The sequence below is a fragment of a genome, unplaced genomic scaffold, assembly GCF_019419815.1.
Source record: "Pyrus x bretschneideri cultivar Hongxiangsu unplaced genomic scaffold, Pyrus_bretschneideri_v1 Contig222, whole genome shotgun sequence".
In the NCBI taxonomy this organism is placed as follows: Eukaryota; Viridiplantae; Streptophyta; class Magnoliopsida; order Rosales; family Rosaceae; genus Pyrus; species Pyrus x bretschneideri.
This window is the reverse complement of record NW_025999527.1, coordinates 6,562-26,801: the sequence shown is the minus strand read 5'-3', so window position 1 is coordinate 26,801 and position 20,240 is coordinate 6,562. Positions and strand designations below refer to the sequence as shown.

General features: G+C 36.5%; 1 protein-coding gene across 1 annotated transcript; it reads left to right on the top strand.

Moving 5' to 3' along the window:
* The first annotated feature begins 14,705 nt into the window (after positions 1 to 14,705).
* Positions 14,706 to 15,850, top strand: LOC125477907. The gene is made up of 2 exons (XM_048585403.1): positions 14,706 to 14,832; positions 15,033 to 15,850. The coding sequence occupies exons 1-2, from the start codon at positions 14,706 to 14,708 to the stop codon at positions 15,848 to 15,850; spliced, it is 945 nt and encodes a 314-aa protein (XP_048441360.1).
* Positions 15,851 to 20,240: the final 4,390 nt, after the last annotated feature.

Sequence of the window (20,240 nt, the reverse complement as noted above, 5' to 3'; positions counted from 1 at the left end):
ACTAAAACTAAAATTATATGACAAAAAATTTAGTCATAAATATAAATATACTAATTGTAACATTTTTAACATTAAATGAATATATTTAGAAATAAAAAAATATTTTATTATTGAAATAATTAATGATGTTATTAATACTCAAGGACCTTGATCAAAAATTGAAAAGGGATAAGATTTTAATCAATGGAATAGCAAAAGGAAGGATGAGAACCTAATTTCTCCTTTCCTAATATATTGCAGGCTATGGTAAGTATATTCATACTATATGTAATAGGCCTGGCAAACGGGTCGTGTATATCGTGTTCGTGTCGTTTTCGTGTAACACCTGTTATCTTAACAGGTCGTGTCGTGTCACACCCGTTATCTTAACAGGTCCTTAACAGGTCGGGTGTGACATCCCGTCCCAGAATTATCGGAAACGTACGTGTGAGATTACCATTTTACCCCTAGTCTGTTTCTGTTATGTTTTTGGTTGTTTTGTGTGGTGTGGACATGTGTTGGGCCACACACACACCCACACTGACTTACTCTCCCTCTCCCTCTGACATTTCTCTCTCTCTCCCCCGAGCTCCCTTCCTTCTTTCTTCTTCTTCCTTCGAGTGTACGGACAAACCCAAAACCCTCCAAATCTGTGCAGATCGGGGGAACCAGGTGCACCATCAAGTTCCTGAGGCTGAGAGGAGTCCAGTGGTGCCATTTTCAGGTAAGAACCTCGACGTTTTCACGTCGATTTCACAAGGTCCGTTTTGGTCACTGTTCATGCAAGAGTAATTTAATGAGTTTTTGGACATTTGAAGCTTATAGTTGTGTTTGTGAGGTTCCCAGGAGCTTGGGAGTGCTTCGTTGGACAAATTTGGACGTAGGGAAAGCTTGGTTCGAAGTTGGCCAAGTTTTGGAGTTTTGGACAGGTATAATCTTGTAGTTTTAGGCCTTAAAACTTGTAGGATCGTGTTCTACTAGCTTTAAGGTTGATTTTGGTGCAAGAAACGTGAAAAAAGGTGGAAAAACGAGCGAGTTATAGCGAGTTGCAGGTTTTCCGGCGACGGCGCCGGCGAGGGGGTCTGATCGGAGAAGAAGGGAGAATATTCCGTTAAGGTTTAACGGAATATTCCTAACGGCAGTGACGGCGTCAGTTAGGTTTAACGGAATATTCCGTTGGGTTAATGGAATATTCCTGACGGCGTCACTTGACGCCGTCAGTGTGCCTGGCACGTGGCCGCGCGTGGGGGCGCGTGGGAAGTCCAAAAATTATTTTAAAAATATGGGTGTGATCGTGTGGTTGTGTAGATCACGTTGGTATATTCATTTGTCCATTTTGAGCAATGTATGAGAAGTTATTTTGAACGGACGGTTATGTGCTTTAAAGTTAACGTTTTTATAGTTAATTCGCATATAGGTGACACGTATCCCGAGGACGAGCGTGCACACTCGAGGCAGGGGGGCTACGACCCTTCCACATACCAGTGAGTGGGCTTTTGTTTTCCGTATATACCTATATACATATTATTTCCCAGAAATTAGTATAAATGCTTCGTTTTATGCCATTCTTTTTATATGATTGATGGTTATGCATGATTAGTGGCATATACATTTAATTATATATTCGATTATGCATATGTCACATATATATTTGTTGGTGCTGTGGAGGCATAGGTAAGTGCCAGGTAAGCGTTATTTAATATTCACATTAAATAGTGGTTAGAGGTGCGTAGAGAGCTCATAACCTGCACCCCCGGTGTTAGTGCTCCCGCCCAGAGCAGGGCACAGTCCTTCACGTGTTGTTCACCTCCCGCACCACACGCTCAGCTTGAATCCAAGTTAGGTGCACAGTCCTGTCGTACAGACCACTATCGGTGGTTCCGACTCGTAGGTGACCCGCGATTATTCGCACAGCCTTCACGTGATCGTAGCACTAGAGCGTTCATATGTATTACACCAAGGCCTGTCGTACAGACCACTATAGGTGGTTCCGACTCGTGGGCAGGTTTAGTGATTTAGTTGAGATTTGAGCTCTAGATTCAGCCGTACAGGTCACATAGGGGACTCCGGCTGCCAGTTTATTAGGCTATTGATGTGATTTATACCTGAGCACATGCATGATATTATAAGGTTTTGTGATGGCATACTTGTGAGCATGATTGGCATACCCTTGAGCATGACTTGGCATATCTACGTATATGTGTTTATTTTCTGGGAAGTATACAGGTTTTACGGCGAGGGGTTAGAATGTATTTTATGAATTGGTTTTCAAAGAATTTGTTTTTGCCCACTCACGCTTTTGTTTTGCGCCCCTCCAGGTTCTAGTAGCTTAGCGGGTTGGTGGTTTTCCCGGAGGACGTCCCGGCATTCTGACAGACACTCACCTACGTAGGGTCACCTTCGGGTGCACTATTGTTGTATTGTTTCTTTTGAACTGCTGTAGGCTTAAAGCTCTGAATTCAGCGTCTTACTTTTGCTAGCACATACTTTATCACATTACATTTGCTAGTTTTTAAATTATTCGTACTTTTATATTATTTCCTTTAGCTTCCGCACTGTGCACATGGCTACGTCACTTCCACGTGACGGCCAACATGCCCTGATCTCGGTTGGGGTGTATCATCGGGTCACTTTACCCAACGGGTAAAGTGACCCGACCCGTTATGACCCATTAAGAAAAAAATATTTTTTTTTTTTAAATTTGCACATACCACACATTGCCACATAAATATTACTTCAAAACATTAAAACATTTGTCGTTTAAATACTATATCTACACTCGAAAATAAGAGCCTAATAAAAAAATAATACATACACTACTGATTATTACAAATATTAAATATGTAAGGATATGCAAAATGAAAGAGTTTTTGTTTTCAAGATTGTAAGTCTTTCTCAAAAGTTTGCACCTCTATCTACAAAATCTTCAATTTACATCGATCATCATGAAATTGTATTGAAACTTTGGCTTGATCTATTGCCTTGAAGAGTTATGTTGAAGATGTTTTCAGTAAGGTTTTCCACGTCAGAACTCTCTTCCGCATAAACTAAGTATAGAAAAACCAAACATTAAAAATCATTCAAATTATGAGAAGTTTACCAAAATAATTATGAAAAGAAATAAAATAATAATACTATACCATATAAAAATGTATTAAAATAACCGTTAAATCGTGATTTTTCATATATAACCGTCGAAAAGCTTTGTTCCGTTACGTGATCTCTGAATGTTTGTTTTTTGTGATTTTTTGTTGATGTGATCTCCAAGCATATACAAACAAGTTTGATGGTTTGGATCATTGAAATTAGTTTTGGAGAATTCGTATCCCATCAAAACGATAGATTGACTAACACTTAGAGTTTATTTATACTTTCATTAAGTATAACATAAGATTTTATGGTATCCACTTGTGTAAATATTTTAAATTAAAGATCGAATTCATTCATTGTATTCATATAGGATCAAGGAGTGCACCTGTAAAAAATCATCAAAATCGGAGTTAAAATAACCGTTAAATCGTGATTTTTCGTTTATAACCGTCGAAAAGCTTTGTCCCGTTACTTGATCTCTGAATGTTTGTTTTTTGTGATTTTTTGTTAATGTGATCTCCAAGCATATACAAACAAGTTTGACGGTTTGGATCGTTGAAATTAGTTTTGGAGAATTCGTATCCCATCAAAACGATAGATTGACTAACACTTAAGAGTTTATTTATACTTTCATTAAGTATAACATAAGATTTTGTGGTATCCACTTGTGTAAATATTTTAAATTGAAGATCGAATTCATTCATTGTATTCATATAGGGTCAAGGAGTGTACCTGTAAAAAATCATCAAAATCGGAGTTAAAATAACCGTTAAATTGTGATTTTTCGTTATAACCGTCGAAAAGCTTTGTCCCGTTACTTGATCTCTGAATGTTTGTTTTTTGTGATTTTTTGTTGATGTGATCTCCAAGCATATACAAACAAGTTTGATGGTTTGGATCGTTGAAATTAGTTTTGGAGAATTCCTATCCCAACAAAACGATAGATTGACTAACACTAAGAGTTTATTTATACTTTCATTAAGTATAACATAAGATTTTGTGGTATCCACTTGTGTAAATATTTTAAATTGAAGATCGAATTCATTCATTGTATTCATATAGGGTTAAGGAGTGTAGCTGCAAAAAATCATCAAAATCGGAGTTAAAATAACCGTTAAATCGTGATTTTTCGTTTATAACCGTCGAAAAGCTTTGTCCCGTTACTTGATCTCTGAATGTTTGTTTTTTGTGATTTTTTGTTGATGTGATCTCCAAGCATATACAAACAAGCTTGACGGTTTAGATCGTTGAAATTAGTTTTGGAGAATTCCTATCCCATCAAAACGATAGATTGACTAACACTTAGAGTTTATTTATACTTTCATTAAGTATAACATAAGATTTTGTGGTATCCACTTGTCTAAATATTTTAAATTGAAGATCGAATTCATTCATTGTATTCATATAGAGTCAAGGAGTGTAGCTGTAAAAAATCATCAAAATTAGAGTTAAAATGACCGTTAAATCGTGATTTTTTGTTTATAACCGTCGAAAAGCTTTGTCTCATTACTTGATCTCTGAATGTTTGTTTTTTGTGATTTTTTGCTAATGTGATCTCCAAGCATATACAAACAAGTTTGACGGTTTGGATCGTTGAAATTAGTTTTGGAGAATTCGTATCCCATCAAAACGATAGATTGACTAACACTTAGAGTTTATTTATACTTTCATTAAGTATAACATAAGATTTTGTGGTATCCACTTGTCTAAATATTTTAAATTGAAGATCGAATTCATTCATTGTATTCATATAGGGTCAAGGAGTGTAGTTGTAAAAAATCATCAAAATCAGAGTTAAAATAACCGTTAGATCGTGATTTTTCGTTTATAACCGTCGAAAAGCTTTGTCTCGTTACTTGATCTCTGAATGTTTGTTTTTTGTGATTTTTTGCTGATGTGATCTTAAAGAATATACAAACAAGTTTGACGGTTGGGATCGTTGAAATTAGTTTTAAGAGAATTTGTATCCCATAAAAACAATAGATTAACTAACACTTGGAGTTTATTTATACTTTCATCAAGTATAACATAAGATTTTGTAGTATCCATTTGTGTAAATATTTTAAATTGAAGATTGAATTCATTGTATTCATATAGGGTCAAGGAGTGTAGCTATAAAAAATCATCAAAATCGAAGTTAAAATAACCGTTAAATCGTGATTTTTCGTTTATAACCGTTGAAAAGCTTTGTCACGTTACTTGATCTCTGAATGTTTGTTTTTTGCGATTTTTTGCTGATGTGATCTCAAAGCATATACAAACAAGTTTGACGGTTGGGATCGTTCAAATTAGTTTCGGAGAATTCGTATCCCATCAAGTTCCAATGGTGTATATATATATACACACACATATATATTTATTTATTTATTTATTAAGTAGATTTAAATCTATTTATTTTGTACGTATAATTGACTGGTACATGGAGTAGTACATCACGTGTGTCATTATAAAAATAGTGAGATATGTCATATGTGTGATAAAAAGTTAATAACTTAAAAAAAAAAAAAAATATTTCTCACCACTTATATTAATTTTTATTTTTCTCTCTTTTTTTTGTTTCCTTTTCAACTTTTCTTATAATTTTCATTTTTCCCTCCAGCATCTTTCCCCAATTCCCTCACTTTTTTGTTTCATTTTCAACTTTTCTTATCATTTACATTTTCCCTCCATTTTTCTTCAAAAAGGGCGGCAGGAATGGAATGGAATCAAATCAATGGATGCATTATGCATCATGCATATTAATTAATAATTATTATAGTTTTTATAAAATTTAATTCAAAATTTAATATATATATATATATATATATATATATATATAAAATTATATAATTATTATAGATAGTTAATATGACACATCCCGACCCAGAAAGTCCACTTGGACCCTGAATCGAGCTGTGCTGGCCGACACCTGGAAGGTGACGAAGCCATGAAATGTGATAGTGTATAAAAAGTGAATGAATTTTAATCTAAAAGTGTCTAAATACCAGAGCGCGCTACGAGTCGGAGCGAACCCATTTCACATGTGATGTCAGAGCATAAGTAAGGTACAGTAATGTGGGTAAGAATCATACCCTCAAAAATATCCATCAATACTAAGATTCGCCACAGATTTTTGTCGATACGAACTCAGCAGCTAAAACCTGGAGGGCACCAAACAGAAGGTGTGAGTAAGCAATAAAACCAAGCTTCCCAAAGTTACTACCTCTCTAAAAGTAATGCCCCTAAATGTAAAACCCGTATCGTTTTCCATAAGACAGTACAACATATATACATATATCCAAACCATACTTAGAAATGACCAAACCCACGGTTTGCCATCAAATCCACCATACATTAATAAGTAGGCCAAATGAACTAAATTAATACAAAGTGATATATCAGTCAGAGTCATCTAAAATGACATGTACAACTTATCCGTATCTCATCAATCATGGCTAGCATATAAGTCGGAGTCACCTATAGTGACCTGTACGACTTATCCATATCTCATCAATCCTGGCTAGCATATAAGTCGGAGTCACCTATAATGACCTGTACGACTTATCCATATCTCGTCAATCCTAACTAGCATATAAGTCGGAGTCACCTATAGTGACCTGTACGACTTATCCATATCTCGTCAATCCTGGCTAGCATATAGCTCAATAAGTATACCTGCACACGAGTCGGAACCACCTAAAGTGGTCTGTACGACATGACTGGGTGTAGATAAATACGCTCAAGTGCTACGATCACGTGAAGACTGGGCGAATAATCGCGGGTCACCTACGAGTCGGAACCACCTAAAGTGGTCTGTACGACAGGACTGTGCACCTACCTTGGATCCAAGGTGAGCGTAAGGTGCGGGAGGTGAACATCACGTGAATGACTATGCCCTGGCCACGGGTGGGAGCACTAACACCGGGGTGCAGGTTTATGAGCTCTCAATGCATCTCAATATAACATGTGCAACTCATGGCAACCAGTACGACAGTGTCGAAGTTGCCTAACTCATAACTGTAGTCATGCTATAACGTAATCGATTCAACTAGTACCATAAACTCACCTGAACTTACCTGGTGTCCTGAGTTCACCTTTGCACTTGAAAGCATTCCCAATAATTATATGCAAGTAATATACATATGGATATATCATGATGCAATGTACTACTCAACCATGTCGTAGCATTTTCAATTATAAACAATATGGTGTGAAGTGTACAATCAATAACGCCCTACTCCCAAACTACTTATTTTTAGGGATAATTATCCATTACAACCCAATTAACTCTAATTTAACTAACTAATTCACAAAACTAAAACTTGTCTTTACCAATTTCCTTCGCATTACTCAATTTCCCAAGCAAGGCTTTTGTCTCAAATATTTTATGGCTGCATCTAACGTCTCGTTAGACTGCCTACGTACCCTAAATAGGGATCAAGCCATTCGTAGTTCATATAGGTACTTCAAGCATTCACAATAATTATATGAAGGTAATATAGCTAATCAATTTAAAAGTGTCAATAGAACTCTCAATAATATGCACAATAAAAAGGAAAAAATCCACTCACCTGGAGTCCACGCTATACTTCTCTAGCGCACGCATCGAGGCGTCCTGACTGATCGGTCCCTGTGGCCAATTATCAAATCACATTTCAGAACTCTTATCCATAGAATACGTAATTCACATAAAACACAACCTCAACGACATTCTAAAATAGTTTGATACCCATTGACCACAAGTCAACCGTCGATCAAAGATCGACGGTAGGGTTTACAACCCTGTATAACTTGACCCGGAAGATCCGCATATCAGATTTCCAATCCGCAACTCCCAACGATCCACAATATATTTCTAGAATAACATATTAAAATTTCATTACGATCCAACGGTCAGATCTCCGCCAATTGCCTAAAACAAGTGGCCGTGAACATTTATTTTACTAACTTACAAATCCAATTCAGGAAGATCCGTAAGTCGGATTTCTGATCCGTAAATTCCTATGATCTTTAAATATTACGTATTATAATGTCTCCAATTTTGGTGACGATCCAACGGTCGGATCATCGAATCACATTTTTATCAAGTAACGTATCATAACGAATTTAGGTTCCAACGATCAACCTACGTCATTCAAATGAAAAAACTGAATTCAAAACATTCGACATAGCCTAAAAATAGCATTGGCGGCTCACTGGCCACGCGTAGCCGCACGCGCCGCCGCGGGTGGCGGTCGGCCGCCCCGACTCGCCGGAAAATCCAACTATTTCCAAAAATTCTCAAACTTCACAGAAATGAAGATCTCAATGAGTGGAGCAACTTTCATACCTGTCACAAAGTCCAAAAGTGGACGGAAGATGGTCAATTTTGCCCACGAAGCCGGCGGGTGCCTAAAACTTCCTGACGTCGATTCGTCGTCTACGGTGGTCCAACGGGGTCAAGGTTGGTTGGGTTTTGCTCCTGGGATGATGGGCTACAAAGCCCAAGTGGTGGCATCGGCCATTGCTTTGTCGATTTGCCGGAAAATCGAGAAGGGTGGCCGGAGCACCATTGATTTTCGTCAATTTTCGTGGCCTCAAACCTCCACATCCCATGGTTAATCAAGGTGGTTCTTGGGTGGGTTTTGTAGAGGGGAATGAGAGCTTCAAGATGGTGGTGGTGGCATCGAAAAACTCCACCGGAGTTGGCCGGAATCGGCCTTGGAAAACGGGAACCCGCGGTGGGTGCGGGTGGACGAAAACCCACTTCCTTTTTTTTTTTTTTTTTTTTTCTCTTTTCTTTCTTCCAATTCTGATTGGGCTTTCTCCCCACAAGGGGGGGATTTAATTTAAATAAACGCTAAACCTTGAATAACCAATTTCGAACGTCCGTAACTATACTGTTATAATCCGGACTCGCAAACAGCTTTCGCCTATACATTCGTACCAATAAGTACTACGAGGATATGCTAAAAGAATAAGTCTCACATCTCTCGAGTCGATGGTCAACGGAGGTCAAAGTCCTTACCTCTAGGGCAATTTTGTAAATTCACGCTTTTAAAATAAAATAAAAACGTAAAATTTGGAACGGGTTGTCACATAATATTTTGGGGGTATAATTATTATAGTATATATAATTATTATAATTATTATAGACTTTATAGTTAATTTAATATATATATATATTTATTATAGTTTTTAGGGGTATAAAATTGTTAAATTAATGTATATAACTACTACAGTATTTTTTTTGGGTTATAAAATTATAAAAATAATATTCTGCTTATCGTGTATCGTGTTACCCACGTGTATACCCGAATCAACCCGTTATCTTAACAGGTGCTTATCAGGTTACCCGATAGCGACCCTATTCGTTATCGTGTCGACCCGAACACCTGTTAATTTCGTGTCGTGTCGTGTCGGGTTATCGGGTCGTGTCAGGAATTGCCAGGCCTAATATGTAATATGTTATGTTTGGAAACTATACTTGTTTTACGGTGAGGGGTTATTACATTTTTCGAAAAGGTTTTTACAAAACATTATTTTAGGCCCACTCACTCTTGTTTTTCGCCCCTACAGGTTTTAGTAGATGAGTTTTCGTATCAACGAGGATTCTTGGCAAACTTTGTTTCTCAATCTACTCTACTGTACTTTACTTATGCTCTGACATCACGTGTGGAATGGGTTCATTCCTGCTCACTAGCGCATTCTTACATTTAGGCACTTTTAGGTTTAAATTTACTCACATTTTGACCTCACTACACTTTATGGCTTCGCCACCCTCCTGATGTTGGCCAACACAGCTCAATTCGAAGTCCAAGTGGACATTCCAGGTCGGGATGTGTAAGAAAGCATGATAATCCTCTATTAGATGGTCATTTTTATTATTTTTGAGAGTTGCTTTCAATTGCATTTCTGATGTGTTTGTTATTATTTTTATGTTTGTTACAGTTTGCATGCATCGAGACACTAAGACCAACTCCAACCCTTAGAGTAAGTCCTAAATTTTCCCCTCTATTCACCCCTCCCCTCCCCACACCCCCCCCGGGGCCCCCAAAAAAAAAAAAATTTCTTTCCAACCCTTGTTCTAAAATTGAGTTAAGTGTTAGAACCTAAAAAAAAAGCCTAAATACCAGCCAAGATTTAGCCCAAAAGATGTGGATAAAGGAAACTAAAGTTGACTCCCCAACCTAGATGCGCGCCACGGGCCACATGCACTAGGTCGACTCAGGGGTTTTGGCTAGCCTAATGTTTGCTGGGTAATTGAGCCCAACGACTCTTTTATGATCTAGTGGCCACAATCATGTGAGCTGTTGGTTCATCCAACAGTCCACATTCAAACCTTTTTTTTTAGTTTTATATTTATATAATATTGAATTCAACGACTGAGATCAAATATAATCAAATTTAAGGGTAAATTAAAAAAAAAAGATCTAACAGCTCAAATTTAAATCCAACAGCTAAAATAATTAAAAAAAAATTATTTTACTCAAAATTCACCCAGAAACTCTATAAATACCTATGTATTTGTTCAAACATCCACACAAAACTCACTTTTCTGCTACAATTCTTCCAATACATCTCTATCATGTGTTTTGTATGTGTTTCATATGTGTTTTGTGTTTATACATCTCTATCATGTGTTTCATATACTTCCATAGTGTTTTATGTGTCGACTTAGTGATTTTTCAATATTTATTGGAATTTAAATATTTTTAGGTTAAAATGTTCATAAAATTAATTTAGGATAGTCTACATAATTTTTTTTTTAAAGTTAATTTAAAAAAAAAAAGAGCCTAAATTCATTCTTTAATAATTTGAGACTAAAATTTTAGGTCAGAAGGGTTGGAGTAGAAAAGTTGTTTCTGGGTTAAAACCTAAATTTTCTCGACTAAAAATTTTGGATTTTACTCCAAGGGTTTCAGATGGTCTAAATGGATAAATAATTATCTCAATTTTAAAAATTTTGCAAGGGTCATTAATTTCCTATTTCCCATGTCACGTATTAAGAGAGTACGCAATGATGATGAACATGGCATTCATGGGTCGTGATTTGAGATTTTAGGAAAGTCCTTAACTTTGCAAAATTCAACGAGGCTCCCTTCTATGTTTTATACTCTTGTTGGTTAAACTACATTCTTAACCTTTAAATGTTATGTACGGTAAAGAAGTATTTAATGTGAGGAGGGCCAAAGCGTCTAAATTTTTCTGTTTCTCCTATGCTTTGCACTCGTGTTGACATATTTGTTGACATATTTGTTGTTGGAGTTTGAGACTCTCTTGTCCCACATTGGTCAACAATATTTTTTCACTAGCCTTTATATAGGCTTATTCCTTTTTCTTAGTAATTAGAACTTGGACCATTTGGAAATGGATTGAAGGCTTGGACCTTATGGTTGTGTGGATTAGGCTTGATGATTATACTATAATATTAATATTAATTAATATTAATTAATCAAGACAAGGGCCTTGGGCCTTTTGGAAAGAGTTGTATCTCTTTGGAAAGACTTGTATCTCTTTGGTATAGCTTCAGATACATAGCAATTCGCTAGAGTTCTATAATCCAGTGCAGGTTGTAGAATTAGGTAGTTGTATCCTGGTCGAGCAAACGTTGTAGAACCATAAGCACACGAGTGGGACGGAAATACTATTCGAAGGACATAGCATTTGCGCTAGCCTCTACCTTCAATTCATTCAAGTTAGTATCATATCAATTTTTTGTAATTATTGTGTTATTGCATTTTGTATTGCAAGTATTTTTGAATAATAAAGTATAAGTATTTCAGTTCTGTATTTCTGTTATTTTATTGTTTCTAAATTGTTCCCCAACAGTTGTTTCATGTCGTCTATGTATGCACTTTTTAGTATGAAGTAGTGAAGTGCATTATAATTACCTCATTTTGAAGAGTTCTTCAAAGGGTTGATTGTGGTTTTGCAGTTTGTTAGGTGGCTGCGCTGCTGCACTGCAGGGTCGCAGAGAGAGGTAGTGGAGAAAAGATGCCTGCAATACTGAAGAAAAATTTCAAAATTTTAAATCAAGTAATTCGGTGAAAGTGTATTTAGTGTTTGTTAGGCAATAATATTAATCATTGATTTCAGACTATTGATCTACTTGGAGATGGTATTAATATGTGTTGCTGAATGAATTATTACGTATCATGCAGGCTATGCCTCAGTGCATGGTTGGAACACAGTGACAGGAGGTATGGGATTTTATAGTTTCTATGCTAGTAGATACCATGAGGCAGATAAGCTAGTGGTAGTTAAAAGGATTTTATAGTTTCTCTCTAGTCATTGGGAAGTTCGTTTTTCCATTACCGTTTTGCGAATCACTATTTTATTTTTCGTCTGTTTCTTACAGTTTGTGTTGTTTCATGCGTATGATGAGGCTGAGAGAAGAGAAATGAAAAGAATTCCCTCAAGAGATGCACTTATTATTATGAACGTTAGATAAGCAATCAGTTCCTCTGTTAGTTCTGCTATGTATTTTGCAATTGTTTCCATCATGCCTTTTTTTAAGGAAATCTAATGAAAAGGGCTTGAAAACTTTGAGTTTTAATGATAAGGACAAAATAAAGAGTAAAATGAACAGTATCAGGATTGACTTTTTAGTGTAAAAATGTGGTTTTTCATTAAAGTGAACAGTACCAGGAGCTCTTCGTTAAAGTTTTTTTTTTTTTTTTTATTCGATTATGTTGGTACCACGGCTATGTATTTTTCAGTGAACCTTTTTATTTCTCATGCCTTTATATCGAGGGAATGGTATTATTATATTAATGGAGATCCTAATTTTGTGAAGGTTTAGTTCTTGATCTTTCTTTTAATGTACTATGGGCTTTTATTTTACTTTTTATAGAATATTTTGTGGCTTATGGTAGTAGTTGGTGAGGGACCTCAGTTTCACAAGGTTTGCATTGGAAGACATCCTGGAAGCTTTCCTGAATATATAGTCGAGATTGGTTTGTGCATTGTTTTTTGTTTTACGGATTCTTGTCTTTGCGATCTTTCATTCTTGAATTGGCCAGCAGGAAATATTATGGTTAATTTTAACCGATGAGGTTGCTGATGACAAATGGAAGCAGAGATGAATCTACAGAGGGACCTGGGAGGTCCCAGGACCCCTCGGCCATCCTAAAATGCTGCTAGAAATTTTCCAGAGGACCCCTCGTACTCGAACACGAGGCCTGTGCAGACTGTCTGTGTTGCTGCAGCAGTAGGTTGCAGGTTGCAACGGAGAAGAAGACAACAGGGGAGAAGAAAGAAAACAGGGCATTTAAAAAAATTGGTCCAATACGCAGTGTTTTGGCCCTATTTTTTCCTTTTTTTTTTTTTTTTTTTTTTTTTTTTTTTTTTTTGTTAAACCAATGAGACAAACGTTTGCAATTGGTCCACCATTTGCAACATGATTACATAATCTTTTTGAAAGTCTAGCCCCACATGAATGTCCCGAGAGTCCCTTTCACTTCTCCTTTCCCTGTTCCACTGCTTTTCCCCCTAATCCCCCCATCTTCCTTATATTCACCCAAAACCCTAAATTTCTAATCCCACCCAATCCCATATTATAATTACATTACTCCAATATTATACCTCCACTTGTTTCAATTCTCCAAGCCACCACTATTTGGTTCCAAATTCAAGTAAGTTTTTTGGTATTCTAATCTAATCTCAATTAAATTATATTAGATATTGGTGGAGATTTTTAGTCTATTATTGATATGATTGTTGATATGTTTTATGTTTGTATACTCATTTTATAATTGAAATTTAGATGGAATTTTTGTTTATTGGTTGATTGATATATGTTTTGTGTTTTTGGTTAAATGTGTAGTTTAGAAATAAGAAATATGGAAAGATTTTTCAAGCCAAAGCCAATAGCACCATCTACTTGTTCGGGTAGTTCGAGCTCAAGACAAAATGAGTGTGACATTGATTTTAATAATCTTGAGAGAGACCCGGGAAAAAGAATTCGAATGAAGGACTATCCTTCTAATATTCAAGATGAGATCCGCAGAGCATATTTGCAAATGGGACCTTGTAGGCCTACAAAGTATGAGTTCCCATACACTTTGCATGCAAAGAAAAAGCGACGATTTGTTGTTTCGTGGTTTGAAGAATATGATTGGTTGGAGTATAGTATATCTAAAGATGCGGCATTTTGTCTTCATTGCTATCTCTTTAAAATCAACTTTTCACAATTAGGAAGCGATGCCTTCACTGGGGTAGGCTTTAAGAAATGGAAGAATGCAAGAGAATGTTTTGACAAACATGTTGGTCCTATTGGTAGTTTCCACAATAAAGCTAGAGAAGCGGCTAGTTATCTAATGAACCAAAAGACACATATTGAAGCAGTTGTGATCAAACAATCAAAAGAAGAGTGTATGAAATATCTTCTTTGCTTGAATGCATCAATAGATTGCACTAAGTTCTTGTTGCGACAAGGCCTTCCTTTTCGTGGCCGCGATGAAAGTGACACTTCGAATAATAGGGGGAATTATTTAGAGCTCTTGCAATTCCTTGCGGATCATGATGAGAAAATAAAGGAAGTTGTGTTGGAAAATGCTCCGGGAAATCTCAAGCTAATAGCTCCTTCAATTCAAAAAGATATTGTCAATTCATGTGCCTTCGAAACTATTAAGGCTATTATGAAAGAAGTGAAAGAGAGTAAATTCTTTTCTATAATGGTAGATGAATCACGTGATATTTCAACAAAGGAGCAAATGGCGGTGATTTTGCGTTATGTGGACAACAAAGGTCAAGTAATTGAAAGGTTTGTGGGAGTCCAACATGTTACCGAAACAACTTCAAGTAAACTAAAGGAGTCCATTGATGAGTTCTTGAAACTACATGACTTGAGCTACTCCAACCTATGAGGTCAAGGTTATGATGGTGCGAGTAATATGAGAGGTGAGTTCAATGGCCTTAAAAAAAAAAATTGGATGAAGAAAGTTGTACATTCTATGTTCATTGTTTTGCTCATCAACTACAATTAGCTCTTGTTGCCGTAGCAAAGAAAAACTCCGATGTTGCTGCTTTTTTCACATTGACTAATAGTTTGGTAAATGTTGTTGGATGCTCATGTAAGCGTCGTGATGCACTTAGAGAGAAACAACAAGAAAATCTCTTGAAAACTATTGAAAATGATTGTCTTGAAATGGGGCAAGGGTTAAATCAAGAAACTAGTCTCAAACGTGCTGGGGATACACGGTGGAATTCACATTATGGTGCTTTGATTAGTTTGATTACAATGTTCTCATCTGTGGTGGATGTGCTTGACATGATTGTTGAAGATTGCTACAATGATAGTGCTGGTGAAGCAAAAAGGTTATTAAAAGATTTACAATCTTTTGAGTTTGTGTTCCTCCTCTTTTTTATGAAATCCATATTAGGAGTTACAAACGATTTGTCACAAGCATTGCAAAAAAAAGATCAAGAGATTGTGAATGCAATGGCTTTAGTCAAGACATGTAAAGAACAACTACGTTGCATGAGGAATGATGAAAATTTTGATCTTTTGGTTGATAAAGTATCATCTTTTTGTGTTGAACATGAAATTGAGGTGCCTAATATGGATGATTTATATGTCATTCAAGGGAAGTCATTGCGTAAGGCTCCAAGAAAGATCAATCATCATCATTACAAAGTGGAGCTCTTTTTCGAGGTCATTGATTTCCAACTTAAAGAATTAGATGATCGCTTCGCTGAAGGTAATACCGAATTGCTTATTTGCTTGGCATGCTTGAGTCCGAATGATTCATTTGTAGCTTTTGATAAAGAGAAGCTTGTTCGCCTTGCTCATATGTATCCTAAAGATTTCACGGATTGAGATAGATCGGCACTTCAAGATCAACTTGATATTTACATTCATTTTGTGCGTTCTGATAATGATTTTTCTCAATTGCGGGGAATTAATGAGCTTGCTAAGAAAATGGTGGAGAAAGGGTTGCATCGAACATTTGCATATGTATATTTGCTTATTCAGTTGGCTTTGGTTTTACCAGTTGCAACTGCTTCAGTGGAGAGGGCATTTTCCGCTATGAATATCATTAAGGGTCCACTTCGCAACAAAATGGGAGATCAATGGTTGAGTGACAGCTTAGTTGTTTACATTGAGAAAGATGTTTTTTCATGTATTGGTAATGAAGCTATCATGGAACATTTTCATACCATGAAACCTCGTCGTGGACGCTTGAATTAGGATTTTATAGCTTGTAATATTGTTATGCAAATGATTTTTGAATAAAATGTATTATATTTAACTTTTCAATGTTATTTTTGTCTATAAATTTTTTAACCTTTATTATTGGGACCCCCCGAGTTTAAAATCCTGGATCCGTCACTGGATGGAAGGAAGACCGAATTCTGTTCGTAGATGCAAGGTAGAAATTAAGCCACACAAACATGAAGTTTTTATATGTTTTCACTTTCTGAAATTAGAGCTTTCCACATCAACTGAAAGAATTGATCGAATATCTTGGAACTCTGTGAAGTTACGCTGTAATTACGTGATTTGATTGGTATTCTTTTGTTCTCTCTCAGACGAAGAAGCTTAGTGACTACACTGCCATGAATTGCTGGCAAATTAGATTTTTATTCAAGATTGCTGAATCTAAGAGGCAGATTTTGAAGTACTTGCAATGCATAGTGTTTTCTCAGTTAGGAATCGTCTTGTATGTGTTTCTGGAATATGCATTAGTTTTTGCTTGTGTCCTCAGGTTATTAACCAAGGATATGTGTATGGGTATTTTAGTCATATTGTGCATAGCTGTGGTTAAGGTGATTAGCTGTCTTAGTTAATAAGTTTTGACAGCTGTAAGTTTGTTTTAGGCTTTTAGGTATATATATCACTGTAAAGGATAGATTTTATTGATTCAGTTAATACAACAACTTCTTCCTCAAGATACAATTTTCTCTCTACTCTGATATTTGTTGTTCTTCATTCTCATGTTTTCTTGCTGTTTGATGGAGATTTTATGGCTTAATCTGCCATGCTTATGATGGTATCCAGAGCCAAGGTTCAATAAACGGGTGAAGAGAATCCTGGTTTGCTCATCAGGCTTAAGGTTTTTCTGCGGTGTCTCTGAGCTGTTTGTGCACGGCATCTTGATCTGCTTGGATTGGGATCTTTGATCTTTGTTGCGACATCAGGTTTTTCTGCTTTGATCTTCGAAATTGAGTTGTTTCTTAGTATAATTGTGGAATTCTTGCCTCGTTGTTATGAGAATTTATGGATCTGTGGCTTGATGTGATAATTTCTAGGGCACGAAGCCTATAATTGTTTTCTAGGGCACGAAGCCTATAAGTGTTTGATTTTATCAATTTGCAAAGTCTTGATTGTTTTCTGAGCACGAAGCTCCTTGATTACTGGTGATTGATTGGAGCACGAAGCTATTGATTGTTTCTTGATTGTTGACGACTGATTGTTCTGAGCACGAAGCTCCTTGATTACTGGTGAGTGAGTTGAGCACGAAGCTCTTGATTGTTTCTTGATTGTTGACGGCTAATTGTAAGTGAAAATCGTGATAGTTTCCTGATTTGTGTTGCGTATGAACTTACGGTGTTCTTGAAATTTTTTGGAGTTATGGCGATGAATATGATAAAGGTTGAAAGTCTACTTGGAATGTTAACAATTAGACTCCAGGAGGATAATTTTGTGAAGTGGTCATTTCAGTTTAGATCTGTTCTTGAAGGAAGTGATATGTTTGATCATTTTGATGGTACCTCTGTCTGTCCACCAAAGTTTGTCTTTACTGAAGAGAGTGGTATAACGACTGAAGTTACAACAGCTTATAAAGAGTGGATTAAAAGAGACAGGGCTCTTGTGAGTCTATTGCTTGCTACTTTGGGGAATATGTTGTAGGCTGTAAAACTGCACATGAAGCTTGGATGAATTTGCAAGATAGGTATGCTACTGTTTCGAGAACAACAGTTAATCATCTCAAGACTGAGTTACTGATAATTAAGAAAGGTTCTGATAGTGTTGAGAAATACATGTTGCAAATCAAGGTTCTTAAGGACCAACTTCTTGCAGCAGGAGAAGTTGTATCTGAAAATGATCTTATTGTTGCTGCTTTGGCTGGATTGCCAGTAGAATTTAACATGATCCGTATTGTGATTGTGGCTCGGGAAACTCCTATTTCTCTTAAAGAGTTTTGAGCTTAATTGTTAGCAGCAGAGAGGACTGCTGAAGATTCACAGTCTACTATGAATTTTCCTATGTCAGCTATGTATTGCCAAGGTGAATCTTCCAATGCTAGTTCATCACAGAGTCAAAGATTGTCTCAACAATTTTTTGGTGGTTATGGTTTTGTCAATGGTGCTAAAGCTAATTCTCAGAATACTACTCAACGACCAACAGGGGGAATTGTGTCTCAGGCTTCTCTACCTCAGTTTCATCAACACAATAATGCACATTCTCAGCATAACAGGAGCTATCAGAATTATGGAGGTAACAATGGAAGGTTTAACAACAGGCCAAGGTATAATAGGAACAATAATGGCAGGTTTTCAGGGAATTCTAATTTCTTTGCTAGAAGCCCAAGTCATAATGGAAGCTCTAATTTTGGATCTAAAGGTGGTTCAACGTGGCAGAATTGGAATGGCAATACTGGTTCCAGACCAACATTGATTCCTGAATGTCAGATTTGTAATAAACAAGGCCATACTGCTCCTAATTGTTACTCACGGTATGATGCAAGTTCCAGTTCAGCTCTTCCAGTTATGGAATGTCAAATTTGTGGAAAAAGAGGGCATACTGCTCTCAACTGCTACCACAGAGGCAATAATGCATATCAAGGTGCTCAACCATCTCCTTCTTTGACTGCTCTTACTGCCCAAGCTCAACAGCATTTTGGTTCTTCATCACAGCCTAATTGGGTGTTAGATACAGGAGCTACCCACCATATGACTGCTGATCTTGACAATTTGACACTTGCGACACCTTTTGAGGGCAATGACAGGATTACAGTAGGCAATGGAGAGGGACTTCCTGTTGCTAACACTGGTTTGGGTTCTCTTTTAACCTCTTCTAAACCTTTAACTCTTCAAATGGTTTTACATGTTCCACAGTTAGCAGCTAGCTTATTATCAATTTATAGACTATGCAAGGATAATCATTGTTATGTTATACTTGATGAATTTGGTTTTTGGGTGCAGGACAAGGCAACCAAGAAAATCCTAATGAGAGGAAGGAGTAATAGTAGTGGTTTGTATTACATTCCTCAGCAGCATTTCTACAAATATTCGCAGCTAATGAATAATACACCTCAAGCTTTGTTGGGGCAACTTGTCAAGACATCTCTCTGGCATCATCGACTTGGGCATCCCACCAATGAGGTTCAACTCAAAGTGCTTAAAGACTCTTAGATTTCTGTTTCTGTAGATAAGAGTCCACATTTGTGTTCAACTTGTATTAAGGGTAAGATGTCTAGACAACCCCTTCCTTCTAAGCGTAATAAGTTAAGTATTCCTTTTGAAAAGGTGCAAACTGATGTATGGGGATCTTCACCTACTGTTTCTGTGGAAGGTTACCAATATTATGTAATTTTTGTCGATGAATGCACAAGGTTTACTTAGATATTCCCACTTGTTAATAAGTCTGATGTGTATACTGTCTTTGTGAAATTTCATGCCTTTGTTCTGAATCATTTCAAAACAAATATTAAGACTTTACAATCTGATGGAGGAGGAGAGTACATGAGTAAAGTGTTTAAGAATTTCTTGGATACCAATGGTATTTTACATCTTGTCTCTTGTCCACATACCCCTCAGCAGAATGGTCTTGCAGAGAGGAAAAATAGGCATATTGTTGAAACTACTGTGACATTACTTAGTGTTGCTTATTTGCCTCAACAGTTCTGGTTTCATGCGTGTAGTCATGCAGTATTCTTGATCAATAGAATGCCAAGTCAGAATTTAGCAATGATATCACCCTATATGAAGTTGTTTGGTCAATCACCTTCTTTAGGGTCATTAAAGGTTTTTGGTTCTGCAGTTTTTCCTTATTTGAGACCTTATAATGTCAATAAGCTATAAGCACGAAGTGATGAATGTGTATTTTTGGGATATTCAGTAGGTTACAAAGGAGTATTGTGTTTTAATATACCTACAAAGCGGTTATTGTTGTCAAGACATGTTATTCATGATGAAAGTGTTTTTCCTTTTAAGACATCACAGTCCATAAATACTACTTCCTCTGTGCCTACTTCATCAACCCA

Coding starts and splice junctions, on each gene's coding strand:
- LOC125477907 (XM_048585403.1), top strand. CDS start 14,706: ATGGTAGATGAATCACGTGATATTTCAACAAAGGAGCAAATGGCGGTG. Junction 14,833..15,032: donor TGTTACCGAAACAACTTCAA/GTAAACTAAAGG, acceptor TTGTTGCCGTAG/CAAAGAAAAACTCCGATGTT.